The sequence below is a fragment of the Ammospiza caudacuta genome, chromosome 7 (genome assembly GCF_027887145.1).
Source record: "Ammospiza caudacuta isolate bAmmCau1 chromosome 7, bAmmCau1.pri, whole genome shotgun sequence".
NCBI lineage: Eukaryota > Metazoa > Chordata > Aves > Passeriformes > Passerellidae > Ammospiza > Ammospiza caudacuta.
Window position 1 is genome coordinate 8,118,934 of NC_080599.1, and position 18,019 is coordinate 8,136,952.

Genomic DNA, 18,019 nt, shown 5'->3' on the forward strand with positions numbered 1-18,019 from the left:
TTAAGTAGCTCGGCCTTCTCCCTATCTTTAGTTACTATATTCCCCACTGCATCCAATAAAGAGTAGAGGTTCTCCTTATCCCATGTTTTGCTATCAATTTAATTGTGCAAACATTTTTTTTTTTTTTTCACGGAAGTTGTCAGGTTAAACTCTAATTGAGCTTTCACCTCTTGACTTTTTTTCTGCACGACTTCACAACATCCTTAAACATTTCCTAAGCTGCTTGACCTTCTGTCCAAAGTTGATGCACCTCTTGTTACCCTTGAGTTCCCACAAAAGCTGCACAGCCAGCCAGGCCAGTCATTTTCCTCACTAGCTCATCTTTTGCCACACTGGGACAGGCTGCTCCTTCCCCCTTAAGATTACTTTCTTGAAGTGTGTCCATCCTTCCTGGACCCCTTTGTTTTTAAGGGATGTTTTCCTTAAAAAGAATCAACGCCTGATTCAGTACTCCCCAAATCAGCATCCTAAGGAGGCCAAAGTCTGCCCTTCCTAATTCCAGTGTAGAAGTTTTGTTGCTGCCCCTCCTTCTTTCCCAGAACATTGAAAACTTGATATTTCATGGTCACTGTGCCCCAGGCAACCTCTGAGCCCCACATCTGCCACCAGCCCTTCTCTGTTTGTGAACAGCAGCAGACAGAGCTTTGCTTGGCAGTGGAGTTTTACCAAAAATTCAGTAAAACAGAAAACTCCTTAACACCAGTGTAGCATTAAGAATCAGCATTCTTTATTCAGCTGGATGCACGGGGGATGGCTCCTCCCAAAGCCATGCAGGCTGAGTGCAGGAAAGTTTCTCTTTATTTTCTCTATTTTGCACACATATTCATTGATTTTCCAAGAACAAACTTACATATGATAATCGTTTCACCAAAATCATTAACATATTTCCCATCCCCTATACCCATGTGTTCTTCTCTTCTGGGGGTCTCTCTGCTGGTCGTGGACCCCAATGTTCCAGTGGGTCTGGCTGAGCTGGGAGGACACTGAGGCTGCTGAACTTCCAGTTCCCCTTCTCATACAATGGGCATTGTGTGGTTTCCAGAGGCCTGGGGTTGTGGAGAGCAAGCTCCAGGTGTCAGCTCACCTGGTGGAGACAATTGATCATCTGTTGACATGAAGTCATAGAGTGGGCTATGATATCACAGAGTGGAGAATGGGAGGTCATGGAGAAGCTACAGCATCATAGATTGCATTTATGACATCACAGAGCAAGCTGTGACAGCACAGGGCAGCAGTCGGACATCACAGAGCAACTAGGACATCGCAGAGTTGGCTGTGACATCAGAGACCAGCTGTGTGACATTAGAGAGCAGACTATGACATCACAGTGCAAGCTGTGACATCCCAGAGGGGCTGTGTGACATCCCAGCAGGGCTGTGTCAGGTCACTGGGTTGGTCACTCTGCCCCAGCTCCCCCTCACAGTTTCTCCCAACAAGTCCAATGCTGTCCATGCCCAGCAGGGTCCCTGTCCTGCGGGATCCCTCCGGCCCACCTGGAGCCACAGCCTCCACCAAAGGATGTTCCACAGGATCCACCCCAGAGCCTGACATGGGGAAAAGGGGCCAGGGCTGTGTGACCAGGACATCAAGGACGTGGATTTTCCAGGTCACTGTGGCCTGGGTTGGGTTCCCCAGGGCAGGAAAGATGTTTGGCAGCTGGAGCGGGGTCTGGGAAGGGCCTCCAAGGTGGGGCTGGAGCCCTTGGGCTTTGAGCAGAGGCTGAGGGAGCTGGGCTTGTCCAGCCCAGAGCAGGGAAGGCTGACGGGCTCCTCATGCCAGCCTGGCAGTGCCAGCGAGGAGGGGATGGATAACACAGAGCCAGGCTCTTCACCGGGGGGCCTGGGGGGCAGACAAAAGCCGATGGGTGGAAGGGGAAAGAGGGGAGATCAGCCAGGACATGAGGAGGTGAAATGAGTCAGCCTGGTTTCAGCATTTCCTCAACACCAAGAGCAGCCTAACTTCCCTTCTCCATCCACCACTGACAGCTTGGCAAATCAGGAATTGTTTGAGCTGTTTTGTCCCCACTACAGAACGAGCATCCTGATACAAGAACTTAATTGTGCTTATATCTATCACAGAACCACGTTTCTATAAAATTAATTTTAGTATGGAAATAACGTGTGAATGGTGTACTCATCAGACGCTGCTGGGGTGTTGCACATAGCTCAGGGAATAGCGTGGTTGTTATTAAATTGTGTCCTGTTCCACTGTGGTCCATTGGCCATGAAGAGAAACTTTTCGTGCCTCTGAGTCTCAGCAGTTCCTGACCCCCAAAGGACAGAAACCTGATGAGCTGTGCTTCCCACTCCAGTGGTGGCACTTCCACCTTCCTCCATAGCCAGAGCAGAGCTCCCTTGTCCCAAAAGTCCCTGGCAAAGGAGGAATGAAGGAAACAGGACAGGCTGTGGGGATCAGGTGTGGTATAGAGCCAGAGAGAAGAATGACCTTAGCATTTGATGGAGCTGTGCCTTCCCCTGGCCTTGTTGGCTGACAAGAAATGAACATCCCTCTGTGTCTCGGGCAGCTCCTTCGCCAAGGAAAGCAGGTGGGAGCTGGAGCCAAGGAGCTGAAAGCTGCAGGTTCAGCCTGGGCTGGAGGGAGCTCAGATTTGCACAAGGCTGCTCTGAGTGCCAGGGCTTGGATGGGAAAATGGTGGGGTGGGGGTAGGGACAGAGTCTGATTGATGGTCAGCTGTGAAGGGTCTTGATTTTTATATCTTCAAACTGCTTGAGGAGGTACTTGGTTTCAATGTCAAGTGGAGATTGCTATTAATAGGGAAAAAAAATTAAAAAAACTAAACAGGTCCTAAAAAATGTTTCCTCACAGTATTTTTAAAAAGAACATATTCAGTTGAACACACTTCTGAAATCTCCCTTTTTAAACACACAAAATTTGGAAACTGAAATCAAATTATTCCCAGGCGCTTGGCTTGTTAAGGTGTTCTCAATGTTAATGAGCCCTGTGACACTGAATTCCTGCACTGAAGAGCTGAAGGCTGAACAAGCCTCTGGAGCAGGAAAATTCACCAGCAGCCTCCAAGGTGCTGAGGATGTCAGCAGCCCCCACTGAGGCCATCCCTGCCCAGAGACCGTGGGGGAATGGGCAGACAAGGAGAGCGTCCCTGGGGCTGGGGCAGCACAACTCAGAGGCAGTAGCGGCTCCAGCTGGGAAACGGAGTGTGGAATGTGGCTGGGAAAGCCCTGCCTGGGCTGTGCCAAGCAGGACACACAAGCCCTGACCCTCATCCCCCAAACAATTTTTTCAAGGAGACATTTCAAAGGAATTGCATTTGTTTGTCCTCTGAGTTGGACTCCCTGGAGAAATAACAACAAGAGATTCTTAGGAGCTCAAAAGAAATAAACAGCCTTTACTGGGTACTTTAGAAAATCAGAGAAACTTTGGCAAAGGGTTTACTATGACATTGTAGTGGTTTTGGTTTGATAATTCAAGATTTTTCTAATCTTGAGATTTCTTAATTATTGTATTGATGAATGTGGTGGGTTTTAGTATCGGGTAATTATTTATGTATTTATTTATTTTGTTATAAGATTGGATTAAGACAAAGGTAAAGTATGCCGAAAATTTAAAAGGGTATAAAGAAAATTTTATTAAAAGCAGGTAAAAGAAAAAAGGTAAGTAAGTATTAAAATAAATTCTTTAGAACACAGTTTTTTCTTTACAACTTTCCTTTTTTTTTTTTTAACCTGACAATGTAAAGAAACTAAACGGAAAATTTCTAGTAGTTTACTATTTCTAGATTTGTCTTTTTTTAGTTTTAGGGAGAGACGGTTTTTTTGTTAAGTCAATGGAGGTTTTTTACACAATGAAATTCTTTTTTGGGGTGCTTAATTTTGTCATGGATAACAGTTGTCTGGGGAACTTCACTACCGTGACGTTGTTTTTTTGCTACAAGCTGTTTTACAACTTGTTGATGGGCCATGTTGACTTATGAGGTATAGTTTTAAATATGAGTTGTTTAAAGGTAAATGTTTTTATTATTTCCTTTAAAAAAATATTTTTATCTCTGGGAATAGCGATCTTCTCTTGGGGGTACTGGATTACATTTTCCCCCCTGTTTAAATTTTTATGAAAGTACAGTTATTTAAACAGTTGTTTTATTTTACATGGAGGTTTTTCTTTGATATGAATTTGAATTTTTTATAGCTTTATTTTTTTTAATGAAAAGAGTTTTTTCCTTATAGTTTATAAGAGGGTTTTAGTTTTAAGGATAAAGTATTTTTTCTTTTTTTTTTTTTTAATTTTGGATTTAATTTCTTCTTTAATGACTTTGATGGTTTTTAATTGTTTTTTATATGCTTGCATTTTGTTTTTCTTTTACTCAAGGTAGGATTGAAGTAGTAAAAGGATTAACACCTTACCTATCAGTAGCTTGTGGTTGAAGTTGTGGTTGGGTTGTGATAGGGTTTGTTTTATGGTTATGGTTGGTTTTTGTGGGGTTTTGTTTTTAATTTTACTTGTAGGGTTATTTTGTGTGGGTTGTAGGTTCTGGGGGTTTTTAATTTTAATTGTCTTGTGGGGAGGGGACTTGATGGTAAGATTTTAATAGCTGTGGCCAGCTTTGTTCTGGTTAGGGTTTTGTAGCCTCTTTTGTTTTCCTTTTTGGTGGCTGTTGGGGTTTGGTTTGGTTAGAATGGCGCCAATGGCGGGGGGAGGGGGCAGCCTGGGGAGGGGGGAAGGGGCTTAGGCCACAGCAGGGTTGCTTGGTTTGGTTTGGTTTGGTTGAGATGGGGGCCTGGGCTAGGGCCCGCTACTTCTTTATTGATTGGAAAAGAAAGAGGAGGTTCCTGAGTTTTTTCACCTTTAACATATGTGTTTCACAGAGGCATGTCCAGTATCTTAGTGGTTTAACAGATTGTCAGTTACACAAGAAATTTTATGTTACTCTTTAAAATTCTTCTCATGTCAAATTACAACAGATATTCAATGAGCAAAAAGCACTTCTAGAAGCATTGACTTGGGCCATTCAGCTTCACAAACTCTATGCCTGTCCAAATTAATGCTAATCGAAAATTTGCAGATGTACAGAAACAGAAGAAGAAGACACAGAAGGAGAGAAAGAAAAAAAGATCCAGAGAAGCACAAACACAGATACCAACTCCTGGATTCCAGCACTGTTCAGGTGAAAATTCCAAGAGGAGGTAGGGTCAAGATGTGTGCTTGCCTTGTGGTCAGCCTAAATATCGCTGGTCTTGCTAGGCCCTTCCCCCAGGTGGGACATGGGCTCATTTTGTCCCTCAGGAGCTGGGCTGGGGCTGCAGAGGTGGCTGTGGAGCATTGCCTGTGCTATGCCAGGGACTGGCAGACACTGCTGGGCTGGGATAGAGGCTCTGGGGGGATTGGGGTTCCAGGGCAGGGCAGGGCTGGGGTTCCAGGGCAGGGCAAGGCTGGACCTGCCCCTTGCTCCCCCACACACAAAATGTTTCCAGCTAACAATCTCCTCCAGTCTGTCACAACAGGGAAATGCTGGAGTTGAAATCCCAATTCTGGCCATGGGCACCTGGCTGAGAAGGACAGTTCTTTTCCATGGGAAAGAGAGCACAGAGCCCCAGTGTTTAGAAGGCAGGTGAGAGCCTCACTAGTCCAAGGCCAGCCAGACTTGTCAGGAATGTCAGATTTTTTCTGGAAGCAGTCTTTCAATTTAGGAAATTTTGGAGGTGGAAGATCAATCTCAGCCATGGGCACCTGAAGAAGCAGGACATTTTTTTCCCATAGGAAGGAAAATACAGAGCCTTCCCCAGTATTTTGGGGACAGATGAGAGCTGACCCTTGTTAAACCATTACCAGCCAGACTTGTCCTGGCAACATTCCGATTGGAACAATCCATGGATGTAAGGAAATTTGGAGGTGAAATCCCAGTTCTGTCCACGGGTGCCTGGAGGAGAAGGAGAGCTCTTTTCAATTGGGAAGGAAAGCGCGGAGCCCCGTCATTTGAATAGGAGATGAGAAGAGACCCTCAATAGGTTGTGGTAGATAGGTAAAAGGCGCTGCGGAAGATCACGCGATGTCACGGAAAGCCAGGACCCTTTGTTCCTCTAAGATAAGAGATTACCCTAGGAATGTGGCCCCACTAACAGTAGTGCCAGTAACTTTCCATTCCTTACCCAGTACTTTTCCATTCCTTGCTAACCATAGATAAGAAGGACAAACCCCCTTTTGACGTAGAAGACCCCTTAGACTATAAGACCCCACGAGAAGAAGTAATAAAGGCCTTTTGACCGTCCATCATATTGATGTCTGCATGTGTCCTTGGCCCGAGCGGCCCTGGGGAGTCGGCCGCCATGCTGATCCTCAGAACCAGGTCACCTGCCTTGCTCCAGAGGGCAACATTTGGTGCCGGGAACCCGGGAAGCGATCTGCGCCCGGGGAACGGGGATTCTCCTGGACATAGGACAGCGGCTGTGGCAGCAGGTCTGACCACAGCGGGAGGGACGCCTCCGGACCAGCGTGGACCATGGAATCCACAGCGAAAGACGTAAGTCAAGCTCATGAGCAATGGGGAATTAAAGGTGAGCTCAGGAACTCTAATCTTGCCATTGCAAGGCTCCTAGAGCTGGGGACGATCGAACGTCTGGTAAATATATTATATTCGGAAGCGCGGGAGAAGTCACTGCCGCCTCAGCAGAAGACTCTAAGTCCGCAGGCAGTGGTAAAAACCTCAAAGCGTGAGGGAAAGTAGAAGAGGCCCTATGCAAGACGTTAGAAGAACAGGAGACGCGGGAAGCCGCGCGTACATGTTTATTAGCTACACCAAAGCTGGGGGTGGGGGCCGCGACGCAGACCACCTCTGAGAGCGATTGGATTGAAGGCGGGAATATGCGGGGGCCGGGCACGTTCCACCCCTTCCCGAGCCCGAGCCCAGACCCCCTGGAGCCCCCAGGAGACCCCCCGGAACCCCCAGGGGACCCCCCGACCTTCCCGCGGAGCCCGCCGAGTCCTAGCCCCACCACGGCCGATCTGGCGCAAGAAGCAGAGCAGGGCACGCGATGCTTCTGGCAGGGACTCGCGGAGGAGGCGCGGAACGAGGCCGGATTGTCGGACCCCACCAGGATCGGTAAAAACTCGCCCCCGCCATGTGCGTTTAAAAATGGCGCCGAACCACATGGCGAGGGCAGAAAGGAAGAGGCGGAGGGCGGAAACAGAGTCAGCCTGCTTAACAACTCATGCACAGGTGAGCGGAGAGATTGGGCTGTCCCCCCGGTAGAGTGCAAAACCAATCAGAGCGCTCTATTCAAATTAGGTCCTTATAGGGTAAGGACCTCCCCCGGCAGGAGGCGGGGGGACCCCAGGGGGAGGGAGCGGCACCACCCCCAAAGGGAGGAGTGAGGTCGAAGCCGAACAAGATGGCACGGAGCGCCGGAAGTGTACCGGCAGTCAGCTTCCGGCTCAGAGTCAAGTAACAGCTGCTCAGACAGCTCGGAAGAGCCGACCGAGCCCGGCTGGGACTCGGAAACCGAGAGAGCAGAATTAATGCGGTTTCGAGCGAAACCGAATAAAGCTTTAAACAATATCGGGAAACAATCGCAACACAAACTCACCGATTGGGGAAAAATAAAAGCAGCCTGTGGGGACCGGGCACCGGCAGCCTCCATGCACGCTTTCCTGGTGGGGGTTGCCGGAGCGCGGGGGAACCACTAAGGGCATATACCCCAGTTAACCCAAAAGAAGCCAAAGCGATTTCAGAAATAGGGATCAACTCAGCTGTAGTACCCACTCTTGAGGACGACCTTTCTAGCAATAACAATCTGCTCACTTTTGATATTATGCAAATAAGCCGTATGCTTTTTGATGGGGCAGGGCGGATTGTATTTAAGCAGGAACGGCAGGACGACCGCGTTAGCCCAGGCTTCTGGGGAAGGGCAACAACTCAGCGAGCTGTCCCCAGCCGGCACAGCTTTCCCTGGCAGCACCCTCACTCCAAGCATCCCGGCCCCGGGGAAATGGGACGTCCTTTCCATGCTCGGATTTCGGATTACAAATTTATCATGAGGGCCACTGCCGTACACCCTCGCTGCCAATTAAATTGACTTGGAAATCATCAGACCCTGTATGGGTGGAGCAGTGGCCCCTGACAGAGCCTCGAATGGCAGCCTTGCTGGAACTGGTCAACCGCGAACTGCAAAATGGTCACGTAGAACCCTCCACCAGCCTATGGAACACCCCTGTATTTGTGATCCCCAAAAGGTCCGGAGAAGGCTATCGCCTCGTCCACGACCTGAGAGAAGTGAACAAGACGATCCGGCCCCTGGGTCCAGTCCAGACACTGCTACCCACGAACTCAGCCATCCCCACAGGGCAGCCGTGCACAGTACTGGATATCAAGGACTGTTTCTTTTCGATACCCCTGCACCCTGAGGACAGAGAACGATTCGCCTTTTCCATGGCGTTTCGAAACGGCGAGCGGCCCAACCTTCGCTTCCAATGGAGAGTGCCTCCACAAGGCCTTGTCGACAGCCCGACCACATGCCAAATCACCGTGGACAAAGCACTAATGCCAGTCCGACACTCCTATCCCACTGCAACCATCATTCAGTACATGGATGATATCCTAGTCGCAGCACCATCGACAAGCCAAGTAGATCACCTGGTGTCCACAATCACGGAGACCCTTCAGGCCAATGGCTTCGAGATCGCGAGCGCAAAGATCAAGAGAGGACCCTGCGTGACCTTCCTGGGAGTAGGAATTACAAGCTCCTACGTGACTCCCCCCGAGATGAAGGTCAACCGAGATGTCAAGACGCTCCATGACATGCAACGCCTGGTGGGATCACTGCAATGGCTTCGCAGCATTGTCCTGATTCCTCCCGAGGTCATGGACCCTCTCTGAAAGGAAAGCACCCCTGGGAACCCAAGGAGCTGACCCCGCAAGCAACGAGCTCCCTCGACTTCATCGAAAGCCAGATGTCCACTGGCACACTTGCCAGGTGGAACCCAGCCATGCCACTGGACCTGTACGTCCACTTTACACCGAAGGGGGGAGTGGGAGCACTGGCCCAAGGACTTGCTGAAAAGGCCCGGCCAATCCAATGGGTGGTCCTCAGAAGACCCGCTTGTGCATTTTCCCCAGGAATCGAATGCATCGCCAGCCTCATCATGAAAGGCAGGAGACTCGCCTTGAAAAACCTAGGGACAGAGCCGACAAGCATCCACCTTCCATTTCGCAAGCAGCCGACCACGGAGTCATCCACAATATCGGAGTACCTGGCCCTTGCTCTCTCCGGCTTCGGAGGAGAAATCTCCTACTCCTCCAAGCCACCCTGGACTCAGCTGCTGACCATAGTCGACATGGACATGCCACCGTAGGTCAAGGACAAACCGCAGCCGGGACCAACGGTCTTCACAGATGCTTCCTCCATGACTTCAACCGCAGCAGCAGTGTGGCAGGCAGGAGAGCAATGGCACTGCATCAAAGAATGTGACCCCACACTGTCAGTGCAACAGCTGGAGGCAGCAGCAGTGGTTTTGGCGTGCAGACTCTTCCAAGATGAACACCTCAGCATTGCAACGGACTCTATATTCGTGGCAAGGCTCTGCCTAGCTACGGCAGGACCAGGAGTGTCAACATCAGCAGCAGCCCTAATGCTGGAAGGGGCACTCTCCTCACGACAGGGCACCGTGTCAGTCATCCACATCAACAGCCATGACCCAGTCAAAGGTTACTTCCAGATCGGCAATGTCAAAGCGGATGCTGCAGCAAAAGGCGTTTGGACCTGGCAAAGAGCTCGTCGACTGCACGAGTCGCTCCACATCGGAGCCAAAGCACTGGCGAAGAGATGCGAAATCTTGACAGCGGACGCGAAACATGTGGTAGCCACCTGCCCTCATTGCCAGAAGTCACCCCTTTGGACCTGCGAGGTCAACCCGAGAGGTCTCAAGCCCTCAGAAATCTGGCAGTCGGACTTCACCTTATGTCAACTGCTGAAGCCCCGAGCATGGCTTGCAGTGACAGTGGACACTTATAGCGGAACGATCATAGCCACACAGCACCCCAAAACTAACTCCAAAGCCACAATTCAGAACTGGCTGACAGCCATGGCTTGGCTTGGTATCCCCAAGCAGATTAAAACGGACAATGGCTCCAATTTCACCTCCAAACCAGTACAGGAATTCGCCTCGAAATAGGGCATCACGTTAGTGCAAGGCATCCCATATAACAGTACCGGGCAGGCCATAGTTGAGAGAGCAAACCAGACCCTGAAAACCAAGCTAGAAGTGTTGGCAAAAGCAGAGGGCTTTGCCAACGCCATTCCCCCAGGAGATCAGGCACGTATGCTGGCGACCGCTTTGCTGGCACTGAATCAATTCCCTAGGGGAGATGAAACAAACAGTCCCGTCCAAAAACACTGGGCCACTCGAACGCTAGAAGAGGGCCCACAGGTGGTAATTAGAAATGAGCTAGGAGAGTGGGAATGGGGTTGGAGGCTGATGCTCACGAGGCGAGGGTACGCAGCTGTCAAAAAGGACGGCAAAATCAGGTGGTGTCCACTTAAGTTGATTAAACCGGACCTCCATAGCGAGCAGAATGAGACTGACGAGAATTGCGAGTCTTTGTTTACAGGACATGCTCATGGGACGTCCTCGTGACACGTACATCCCAGTTCCAGACGAAAGTGACAGACCACCAAGCCGTCAGGCAGCACCCAAAAGACCCGCACGGGTGACACCCAAGCATCAATGGTGTTTCTGTGTGATTTTGCTGTTGGGGCTTGTCGCCAGAGGGCAAGCCAGCCCAGATCACTACCCCCATCGGCCCTTCAGGTGGGTCATGCAACACCTTAGTAGTGGCGAAGTACTCAGAGAAATCACCACACCAAACACCCCATCCTTCGTGCTCCGCATCACCAACCTGTTTCCAGGACAGCCAAGGATAAACTCTTATTCCCCACATGTCACACACTTGTACATATCCTACTGGTGCCCAGCTTCAAACCCTGGGAAAAGCTACTGCAATCACCCAGGGTGGGGATATTGTGGGCACTGGGGCTGCGGAACCATAGTTACAGATGCCAGATCGTCGGGGCCTGGGTGGGATCCACAAGAGCCAGACAAATTCTTACAGTTTACCTGGGCACCCATCGGCTGCAAAACACCCTTCTTCTTTCACGAAAACTTCCATCGAAACCGATATAAAATCCCTAGATTTTGGGCATGCACTGATTACAACATGACGGTCTTGCAGCCAGATCACCCTAGCTGGGCCACAGGCAAAACGTGGACAGTAGTCCTTCAAGGGTCAAAAGAGAGGGTGAACGTGCAAATTATCAGGCTCCAACCGTCGGCACCCCGAGCGGTCGGACCCAACAAAGCGATTAAAAGCGTGCCGAAAGGGAGAAACGTAACCTACCCCAAAACCTTACCCACAGGGGTCAGCAATGTCCTGACCAGTCAAGCGGAAACCTTTCAGATGAGCCGCTTAACCGAGTCAGACTCAGACCCAATCCTTCGTATGTTAGAAGCTACCTTTGTATCCCTGAACAAATCCAACCCTAACCTAACCGAATCCTGCTGGCTTTGTTACGATGTCAAACCCCCCTTTTATGAAGGAGTCGCTTTAAACACTCCCTTCAGTTATTCCTCAGCCGACGCCCCTCACCAGTGCAGATGGGATACCCCTCACAAAGGAATCACCCTGAGTCAAGTCACAGGCTGAGGCAGATGCTTTGGCAATGCAACCCTAGCTAGGCAGAAAGGAAACATCTGCACCAAAATTGTCAAGCCTAACAGGAAAAACAACAAGTGGGCAGTCCCATCCGCATCGGGGATGTGGGTTTGCCAGCGATCTGGAGTGAGTCCTTGTGTGTTCCTTCCCAAATTCAATGACTCTAACGACTTCTGTGTCCAAGTTCTGATTGTTCCTAGGGTCCTGTACCACTCAGACGAAGAAGTGTACCATCTTCTTGAGGGACCCAGCTGGATCCACAAAAGAGAAATAATGACAGGTATAATTATTGCAATGCTGCTCAGCCTGGGAGCAGCCGGAACGGCCACGGGTGTCTCAGCCCTTGCGACCCAGCACCAAGGACTGTCCCAGGTGCAACAGACCATTGATGAGGACCTGCAAAGGATTGAGAACTCCATCTCCTTTCTAGAGAAGTCAGTCTCCTCACTCTCAGAAGTAGTCTTGCAGAACAGACGAGGCCTGGACCTCCTGTTCCTGCAGCAAGGGGGCCTGTGTGCCGCCTTGAAAGAGGAGTGTTGTTTCTATGCAGACCACACGGGAGTAGTGAGAGACTCCATGGCAGAACTCCGGAACCGACTGGCTCAGAGACAGAAAGACAGGGAAGCCCAACAGGGCTGGTACGAGTCCTGGTTTAATCAATTACCTTGGCTAACCACTCTGATTTCTGCCCTGATAGGTCCATTGGCGATGCTGTTTCTAACAGTTACCTTCGGACCAGGCCTGCTGAACAAGCTGGTCTCGTTTGTTCAGAGCTGCCTGGAACGGACCAACATCCAGTTCTTAGGCCGACGACAATTGCTGTGAATTCAACCAGGGAACACTGCCAGTCACAAGATTTTCTGAACTTGTCTGGCAAAAGCTTACTCAGATTTCCCAAAACCCCTTTCCCTTGTCAAGTTACAACCTTATACCTCATTTTAGTACCTATGTATATGACTACCTCATTTATTTGTGAAAAAGGGGGGGGAGATGTGGTAGATAGGTAAAAGGTGCTGCGGAAGATCACGCGATGTCACGGAAAGCCAGGACCCTTTGTTCCTCTAAGATAAGAGATTACCCTAGGAATGTGGCCCCACTAACAGTAGGAATGTGGCCCCACTAACAGGAGTGCCAGTAACTTTCCATTCCTTACCCAGTACTTTTCCATTCCCTACTAACCATAGATAAGAAGGACAAACCCCCTTTTGACGCAGAGACCCCTTAGACTATAAGACCCCACGAGAAGAAGTAATAAACGCCTTTTGACCGTCCGTCATATTGATGTCTGCGTGTGTCATTGGCCCGAATGGCCCTGGAGAGTAGGCCGTCGTGCTGATCCTCAGAACCAGGTCGCCTGCCTTGATCCAGAAGGCAACTGGGGCTATGTTGGGCTGGGAGATGGAGCAGGAGAGAGGGGGAAAGGGGCACTGACTTCCTCCTCACCTGCCTGGGTGTCCCAGGGCATCTTCCTCTTCCTTGTAGCCTTCTCCTCCTCCATTCAGCCAAGGTTTGGGAATGGGAAATCCTGGTTTGGGAAAAACAAGGTGTGAATCCCTTGGATTGGGAATTCCTCCCAACCAAATCCATCTCCAGAAGTCATCTGGTGTCCATAAAAACTTCCAAAAATCAAGAAAAAAAAAAAGCCACCAGGAGTGTCCCATTTCCAGTCTCATCCCTCTGGGGTTCTGGTGGTTCCCCTCCTCAGGGATGCTGGGAATCCCATGGGTCCTGGGGATCCCTCTGCAGGGTCCTGATTAGGGATGCTGGGGGATTTCAGGGTCCCCCTCTCCAACCTCCCCCCACTCCAGCCACTTGGGGGTCCTCTGTCTTCCCACCAACCTGTCCTGGATTTGGGCAAATTTGGGAGAAAACCTCCAAAAGGATTTTCTCTAAAAAGCAAATTCAAGCAGCCACTCCCCCAACCAGATCAGGAAAAGATTTCCTCAGAGAAAACGGGAAAAAAAACTCTTTATTTAACAGGCAAAGTATTCATCAGCACAAAAAATGAACAATATTAAACAATAAAACCTCTTGCCGCTACAAAAGAGATGACAAACTCAGAAAGTCCCTCTGTGGGCAGTAGCTCAGCTCAGTCTCTTATCAGTCCCTCTGGCACTGGAAATGCCACAGCCCAGGCTCAGCCTAGCGGGCCGCAGATGCAAGCTGCTTGTGCGGTCGGGGTGTTCAGTGCAGAGCAGGTTTAAACAACCCCAAAGAAAAAGAAAAACCACAGTCCAGGGAACTTCTCTGCCTCAAGTGATCTAAAAACTAACTAAAAGCAAAGGAGAGCTCTTTCCTGCTGTCTGTCTGTCTGTCAGCAGACAACTGATACCTTAGGTTTTAAGTTTTTCTATTGTGTTTTGGTGTGCAGCTTTTAGCTTTATATTAAGTGTTACTGAGATCTTTTCACAAAGTGGTGAAGACAAAACAATCCTGTTCTAGCTGGAGACTCAAGGACAATCTCTTCAAACTTCAGGCCCAAATCATAAACAACATGAAAAGAGGAGGGCAGGCAAGCAAGCAAGGAAGACAAAACTTCATAATTTGAAGCTCTTGAAGCTATTAATTTGGCAGTTAACTCCTATATATAAATGTACTAAAATTTACAAAAATGTGAGATCTTGTGACCAAGCCCTCTTTTGCTCCCATCTCAGAGCCATCCAGGCAGCGCCACATCTGTGGCTCCAGTACTCCCAGGGTGTGACCTTTGAAGGCACTACAATAAATATCTAATTTACTCCACTTAACTCCGTCTGGCCTCTATTCCAGCTCCTTAAGGCACCACAACACTCCAGGAGCCAGAATGTGGAGGAGTGAGTGAAAACAAACTGCAGATTCTTCCTCCTGCCCTTCACTCTCAGAGCCAGCCTTCAAGGTGCAGAACTCATTTCTGGGCTAAACAGACCATTGGGGGTACGAGCATCATGAAGTCACCCCAGGACACGCCCCTGTCAGGGTCAGGGGGTCCTGTCCCTACCTCATCTCCGGGCTTCCGGGGGTCCCGCAGCTCCGGTATCGCCCCTTCCCCTCTCCAGGCCCCCGGGGGTCCCCTGTTCCACAGCCCCGGCTCGCACGGGGATCCCCAAAACCAATGTCCCACCCCGTTTGTACCCGAGACCCCCCTGAGGGGTGATCGCGGCTCCTCTTGCCCCGAAAAAGCTCCTCTTAGGGAGCCCGAAGATATCCAGGGCTTGAGTCTGGGTTCTGCTGGCTCCGAACACTCACCAAAAAAATCCTCCTGGAGACCCCTGGCTGGAGTTATTTGGGAATTTAGCTACTTGAGCTGGGTTTCTTCTGGGACTTTCAGCAGCCTTGTGTTCCTCACCTTGGAGTGAATAAACCTTGTCAGTCTTGCTGGTATCATTTGCTCCCTTTCCTCCAGTGATTTTAACAAACTTTTCAAGGAAGGACAAGAAAATATTTTCTTTTTCACTGGCCATCCACAAAAGCCATTTTCCTCATAAGTTCTCCCATAAGTTCCCCAGGATGAAGGAGGGACTGTGTCCACGTTTCCAAGAGTTCTTCCAGAAAGAACCACAATCTCCTAAGAGGAAGGAACCATGCTGTTGTCAGAGGCACTTGGGGTCAAAGAACATTGCCTGAACTCACTGTGCCAAAATATTGTTGCAATATGGTTAAGAATACTGGTAGAGAGATGCCTCTGCTCCAATTAAGGTGCTAACGAGACCAAATCCAAAGTAGATTTTATTAAACAGTAAATGTGAGGTAGAGAGAGAGATCGAAAAAAGGGAAAAGGAGGGGAGAGTAAGGGAGTGACAGGGACAGAGTGGAGCAGGGCAAGTGTGACATTGTGCCCTGTGTGTGTGTTGCCATCCCACGGTGGGGGTTTTACACCTGAGCCAGTTTGGGTAAGGGGGTGGTGTTCACCCCCTGAGCAGGGATTACCCCACTGTTTCAGGGTGCAATGTAAGATGTAACCAAATGCATGTTTTCAATCCCCATCTTCATCAACTGTTATAAACAGGTGGGCCAGTGTTCTTTATCTCTTCCATGACTCACCCCTGATAACGCCCTCCAAAGGAGATATCTTCTGTGAATGGGCCATTGAGTGTCACTGCAGGACTGATAAAATTCCATCATCCCATTGTGGGATGCTCCGCCTAGGGGGAGGAACCAAGCATTCCTACCTAGATATAAGCTGAGTAATGAAAGACCAGGAGCAGCTTGCCTACTGGATTCCCAGAGGACAAGAGCTCCATAACCACCACTGGACCTTCAGAGGAAGACCAGACCCTTCTGCAGGACCACTGCTTTGACAAAATCACGTTCATCACTCCAACAGGACTGCACCCACCATTTAATGGGACTGCTACCACCACCTTGACCAACAGGGTGTCAGGTTATATTCTGACTCTGTCAGTTTAAGGCAGTGTTTCTGTATCATTGCCTTGGTCCTAATTTTCTTATTAAATTGTAATTCTGACTTATATTTTCCCTCATGTTTGCCATCAAACCAGTACAAAACTCAATGTGCTCATCCCTTGTTTTCCTCCCAAAATAAAATTTCCCATTCCCAAACCTTCACCTGATGGAGGAGAAAGCTGCGAGGAAGAGGAAGATGCCCTGGGACACCCAGGCAGGTGAGGAGGAAGTCAGTGCCCCTTTCCCCCTCTCTCCTGCTCCATCTTCCAGCCCCGCACAGCCCCCGGCTGCAGGACAACCCTGGTGCCAATGCCATCCTGCCAGTGATGCACTGGGGGGATCCCCTTCCCTCTGGCACGGAGGCAAATCCCATCCTCTCTTTCTCCTTCCTTCCCCAGGTAAGGAGCTGAGGATGGAGACCAGGGAGGAAAAATCTCCACATCAGAACCTTGTGAAAGAGGCCGTTTTGAGTTACTCTAGTTGAGACGGAGTGGGGATCCATTCTGAATTAGGTGAAGTGCCTGGAAGAGGTGAGAGGTCTGTAGGGCCAAAGCTGAAGAAAGGCCGCATTCCAGAGACAGCAAGGAGACAGAGAAAGAAAAACAGAAATTACCGCAAGGTCGATCTGCCCCAGACCTAGGAATTCTTCTGATAAAGAAGAACTAGTGCTAAATGTCACGCGGAATGAATATGTATGAACTTATTGTGAAACTGTATGCATATGCATTTGGGAGGGGGATAAAAGACGACCTGAGATCTTCAGAGGTACGCATGCCTTGTTGGGGGACTTGCGTCCGGCGCGTGTCGTAAAATAAACATACCGGGCTTTACAACTTTTATAAAGTTGTGAGGTTTCTTCTTTTCTCCGCAAAACATTATGGCGAGCCAGGCAGGAGTTCTCTGTCCCCGCAGGGGCAGGGGGGATAGACGGACTTCCAAGGCGCGCCCTAGGATTTTTTCCTGGTGGGGCTCCGCTCGTCTCAACTTGCCACCTGCGAGGACAGACAAGGACCTGCTGGCCTGCAGAGGAAGATACGGTATGTACTGAGGACCCCTGGGGGAGGGAAAGGAGAGCAAGGGAGTAAACCACCCGGAGACGTCTGGGTTCAGCTGATAGAGCAGCTGTATTAGAGATGGGGTTCATCGTTCTGATAGAGCAGACCGCAAGCGGCTCTGGGGGTGAGCCGGGTGAACCCGTGTATGTGTGTTGGGGGTTCATAGTTCTGATAGAGCAGAACCGCTAGAGGCTCTGGGGGTGAGCCGGGTGAACCCGTATATGTGTGTTGGGGGTTCATAGTTCTGATAGAGCAGAACTGTTGAGCCCGTGTGTGCTTTGTTTGTATGTGTGTGTGATGTCCGGACATTGTGTTGCTGTATGGTTAATGTGTGCATTGTGTGGTCGGTGCACTGTGTTTCTAATCGTGCAAGTGTATAAGTGTATGGTGTATAAAAGAGAATAAATCTACAGTGCGGGGGGGTCAGTACTACCCGTGCTTGAAGCAGCCGAGTGAGGCCTGAGGCGCCGGCTGCAACAGGCTGCGGGGGCAGGGACAGAAGTGCCCCACAGAGAAGCGAGTGGAAGAATGTCAGTGATGGTACTAATCGTGTTTAAATGTAGTGATTTGTGTAGATCTGGTACATTTTAACCGTGAGTATGAGCTCAGAGAGTTCCTTTGCCTTGGATGTTTGATTTTGATCTGCAGACTGTATGATGTTATTTTGATTGTGTCCAAGAAAAATTGATGTGAGTAAATGCTGAATTATGGTATGCTATGTTGTGTTGAGAAAAGCGAGCACTTTGAGAGATATGCCCTTTCCCAGTGGTTTTGTGTGGTGATTTTCTTCCGCTGCATTGTGGTAATTTGATTTTCATTGTATAGTAGTGTTTGTGGAGATTTTAAGATTTTGTTGCAACAAGAGTGGCATTTTACATAGGAGAACTATAGTACAGTGATTTAT

At 49.6% G+C, this 18,019-nt stretch overlaps 1 protein-coding gene across 1 annotated transcript in view; it reads left to right on the plus strand.

Annotated features, from left to right (window-relative positions):
• The first annotated feature begins 11,182 nt into the window (after nt 1-11,182).
• Nucleotides 11,183-18,019, plus strand: part of LOC131559625 (zinc finger protein 345-like) — a 740,983-nt gene continuing 734,146 nt past the window's right edge. Inside the window, 2 exon segments of the mRNA XM_058808040.1 lie at nt 11,183-11,335; nt 12,032-12,241. Coding sequence (XP_058664023.1) covers nt 11,183-11,335; nt 12,032-12,241 — 363 coding nt within the window.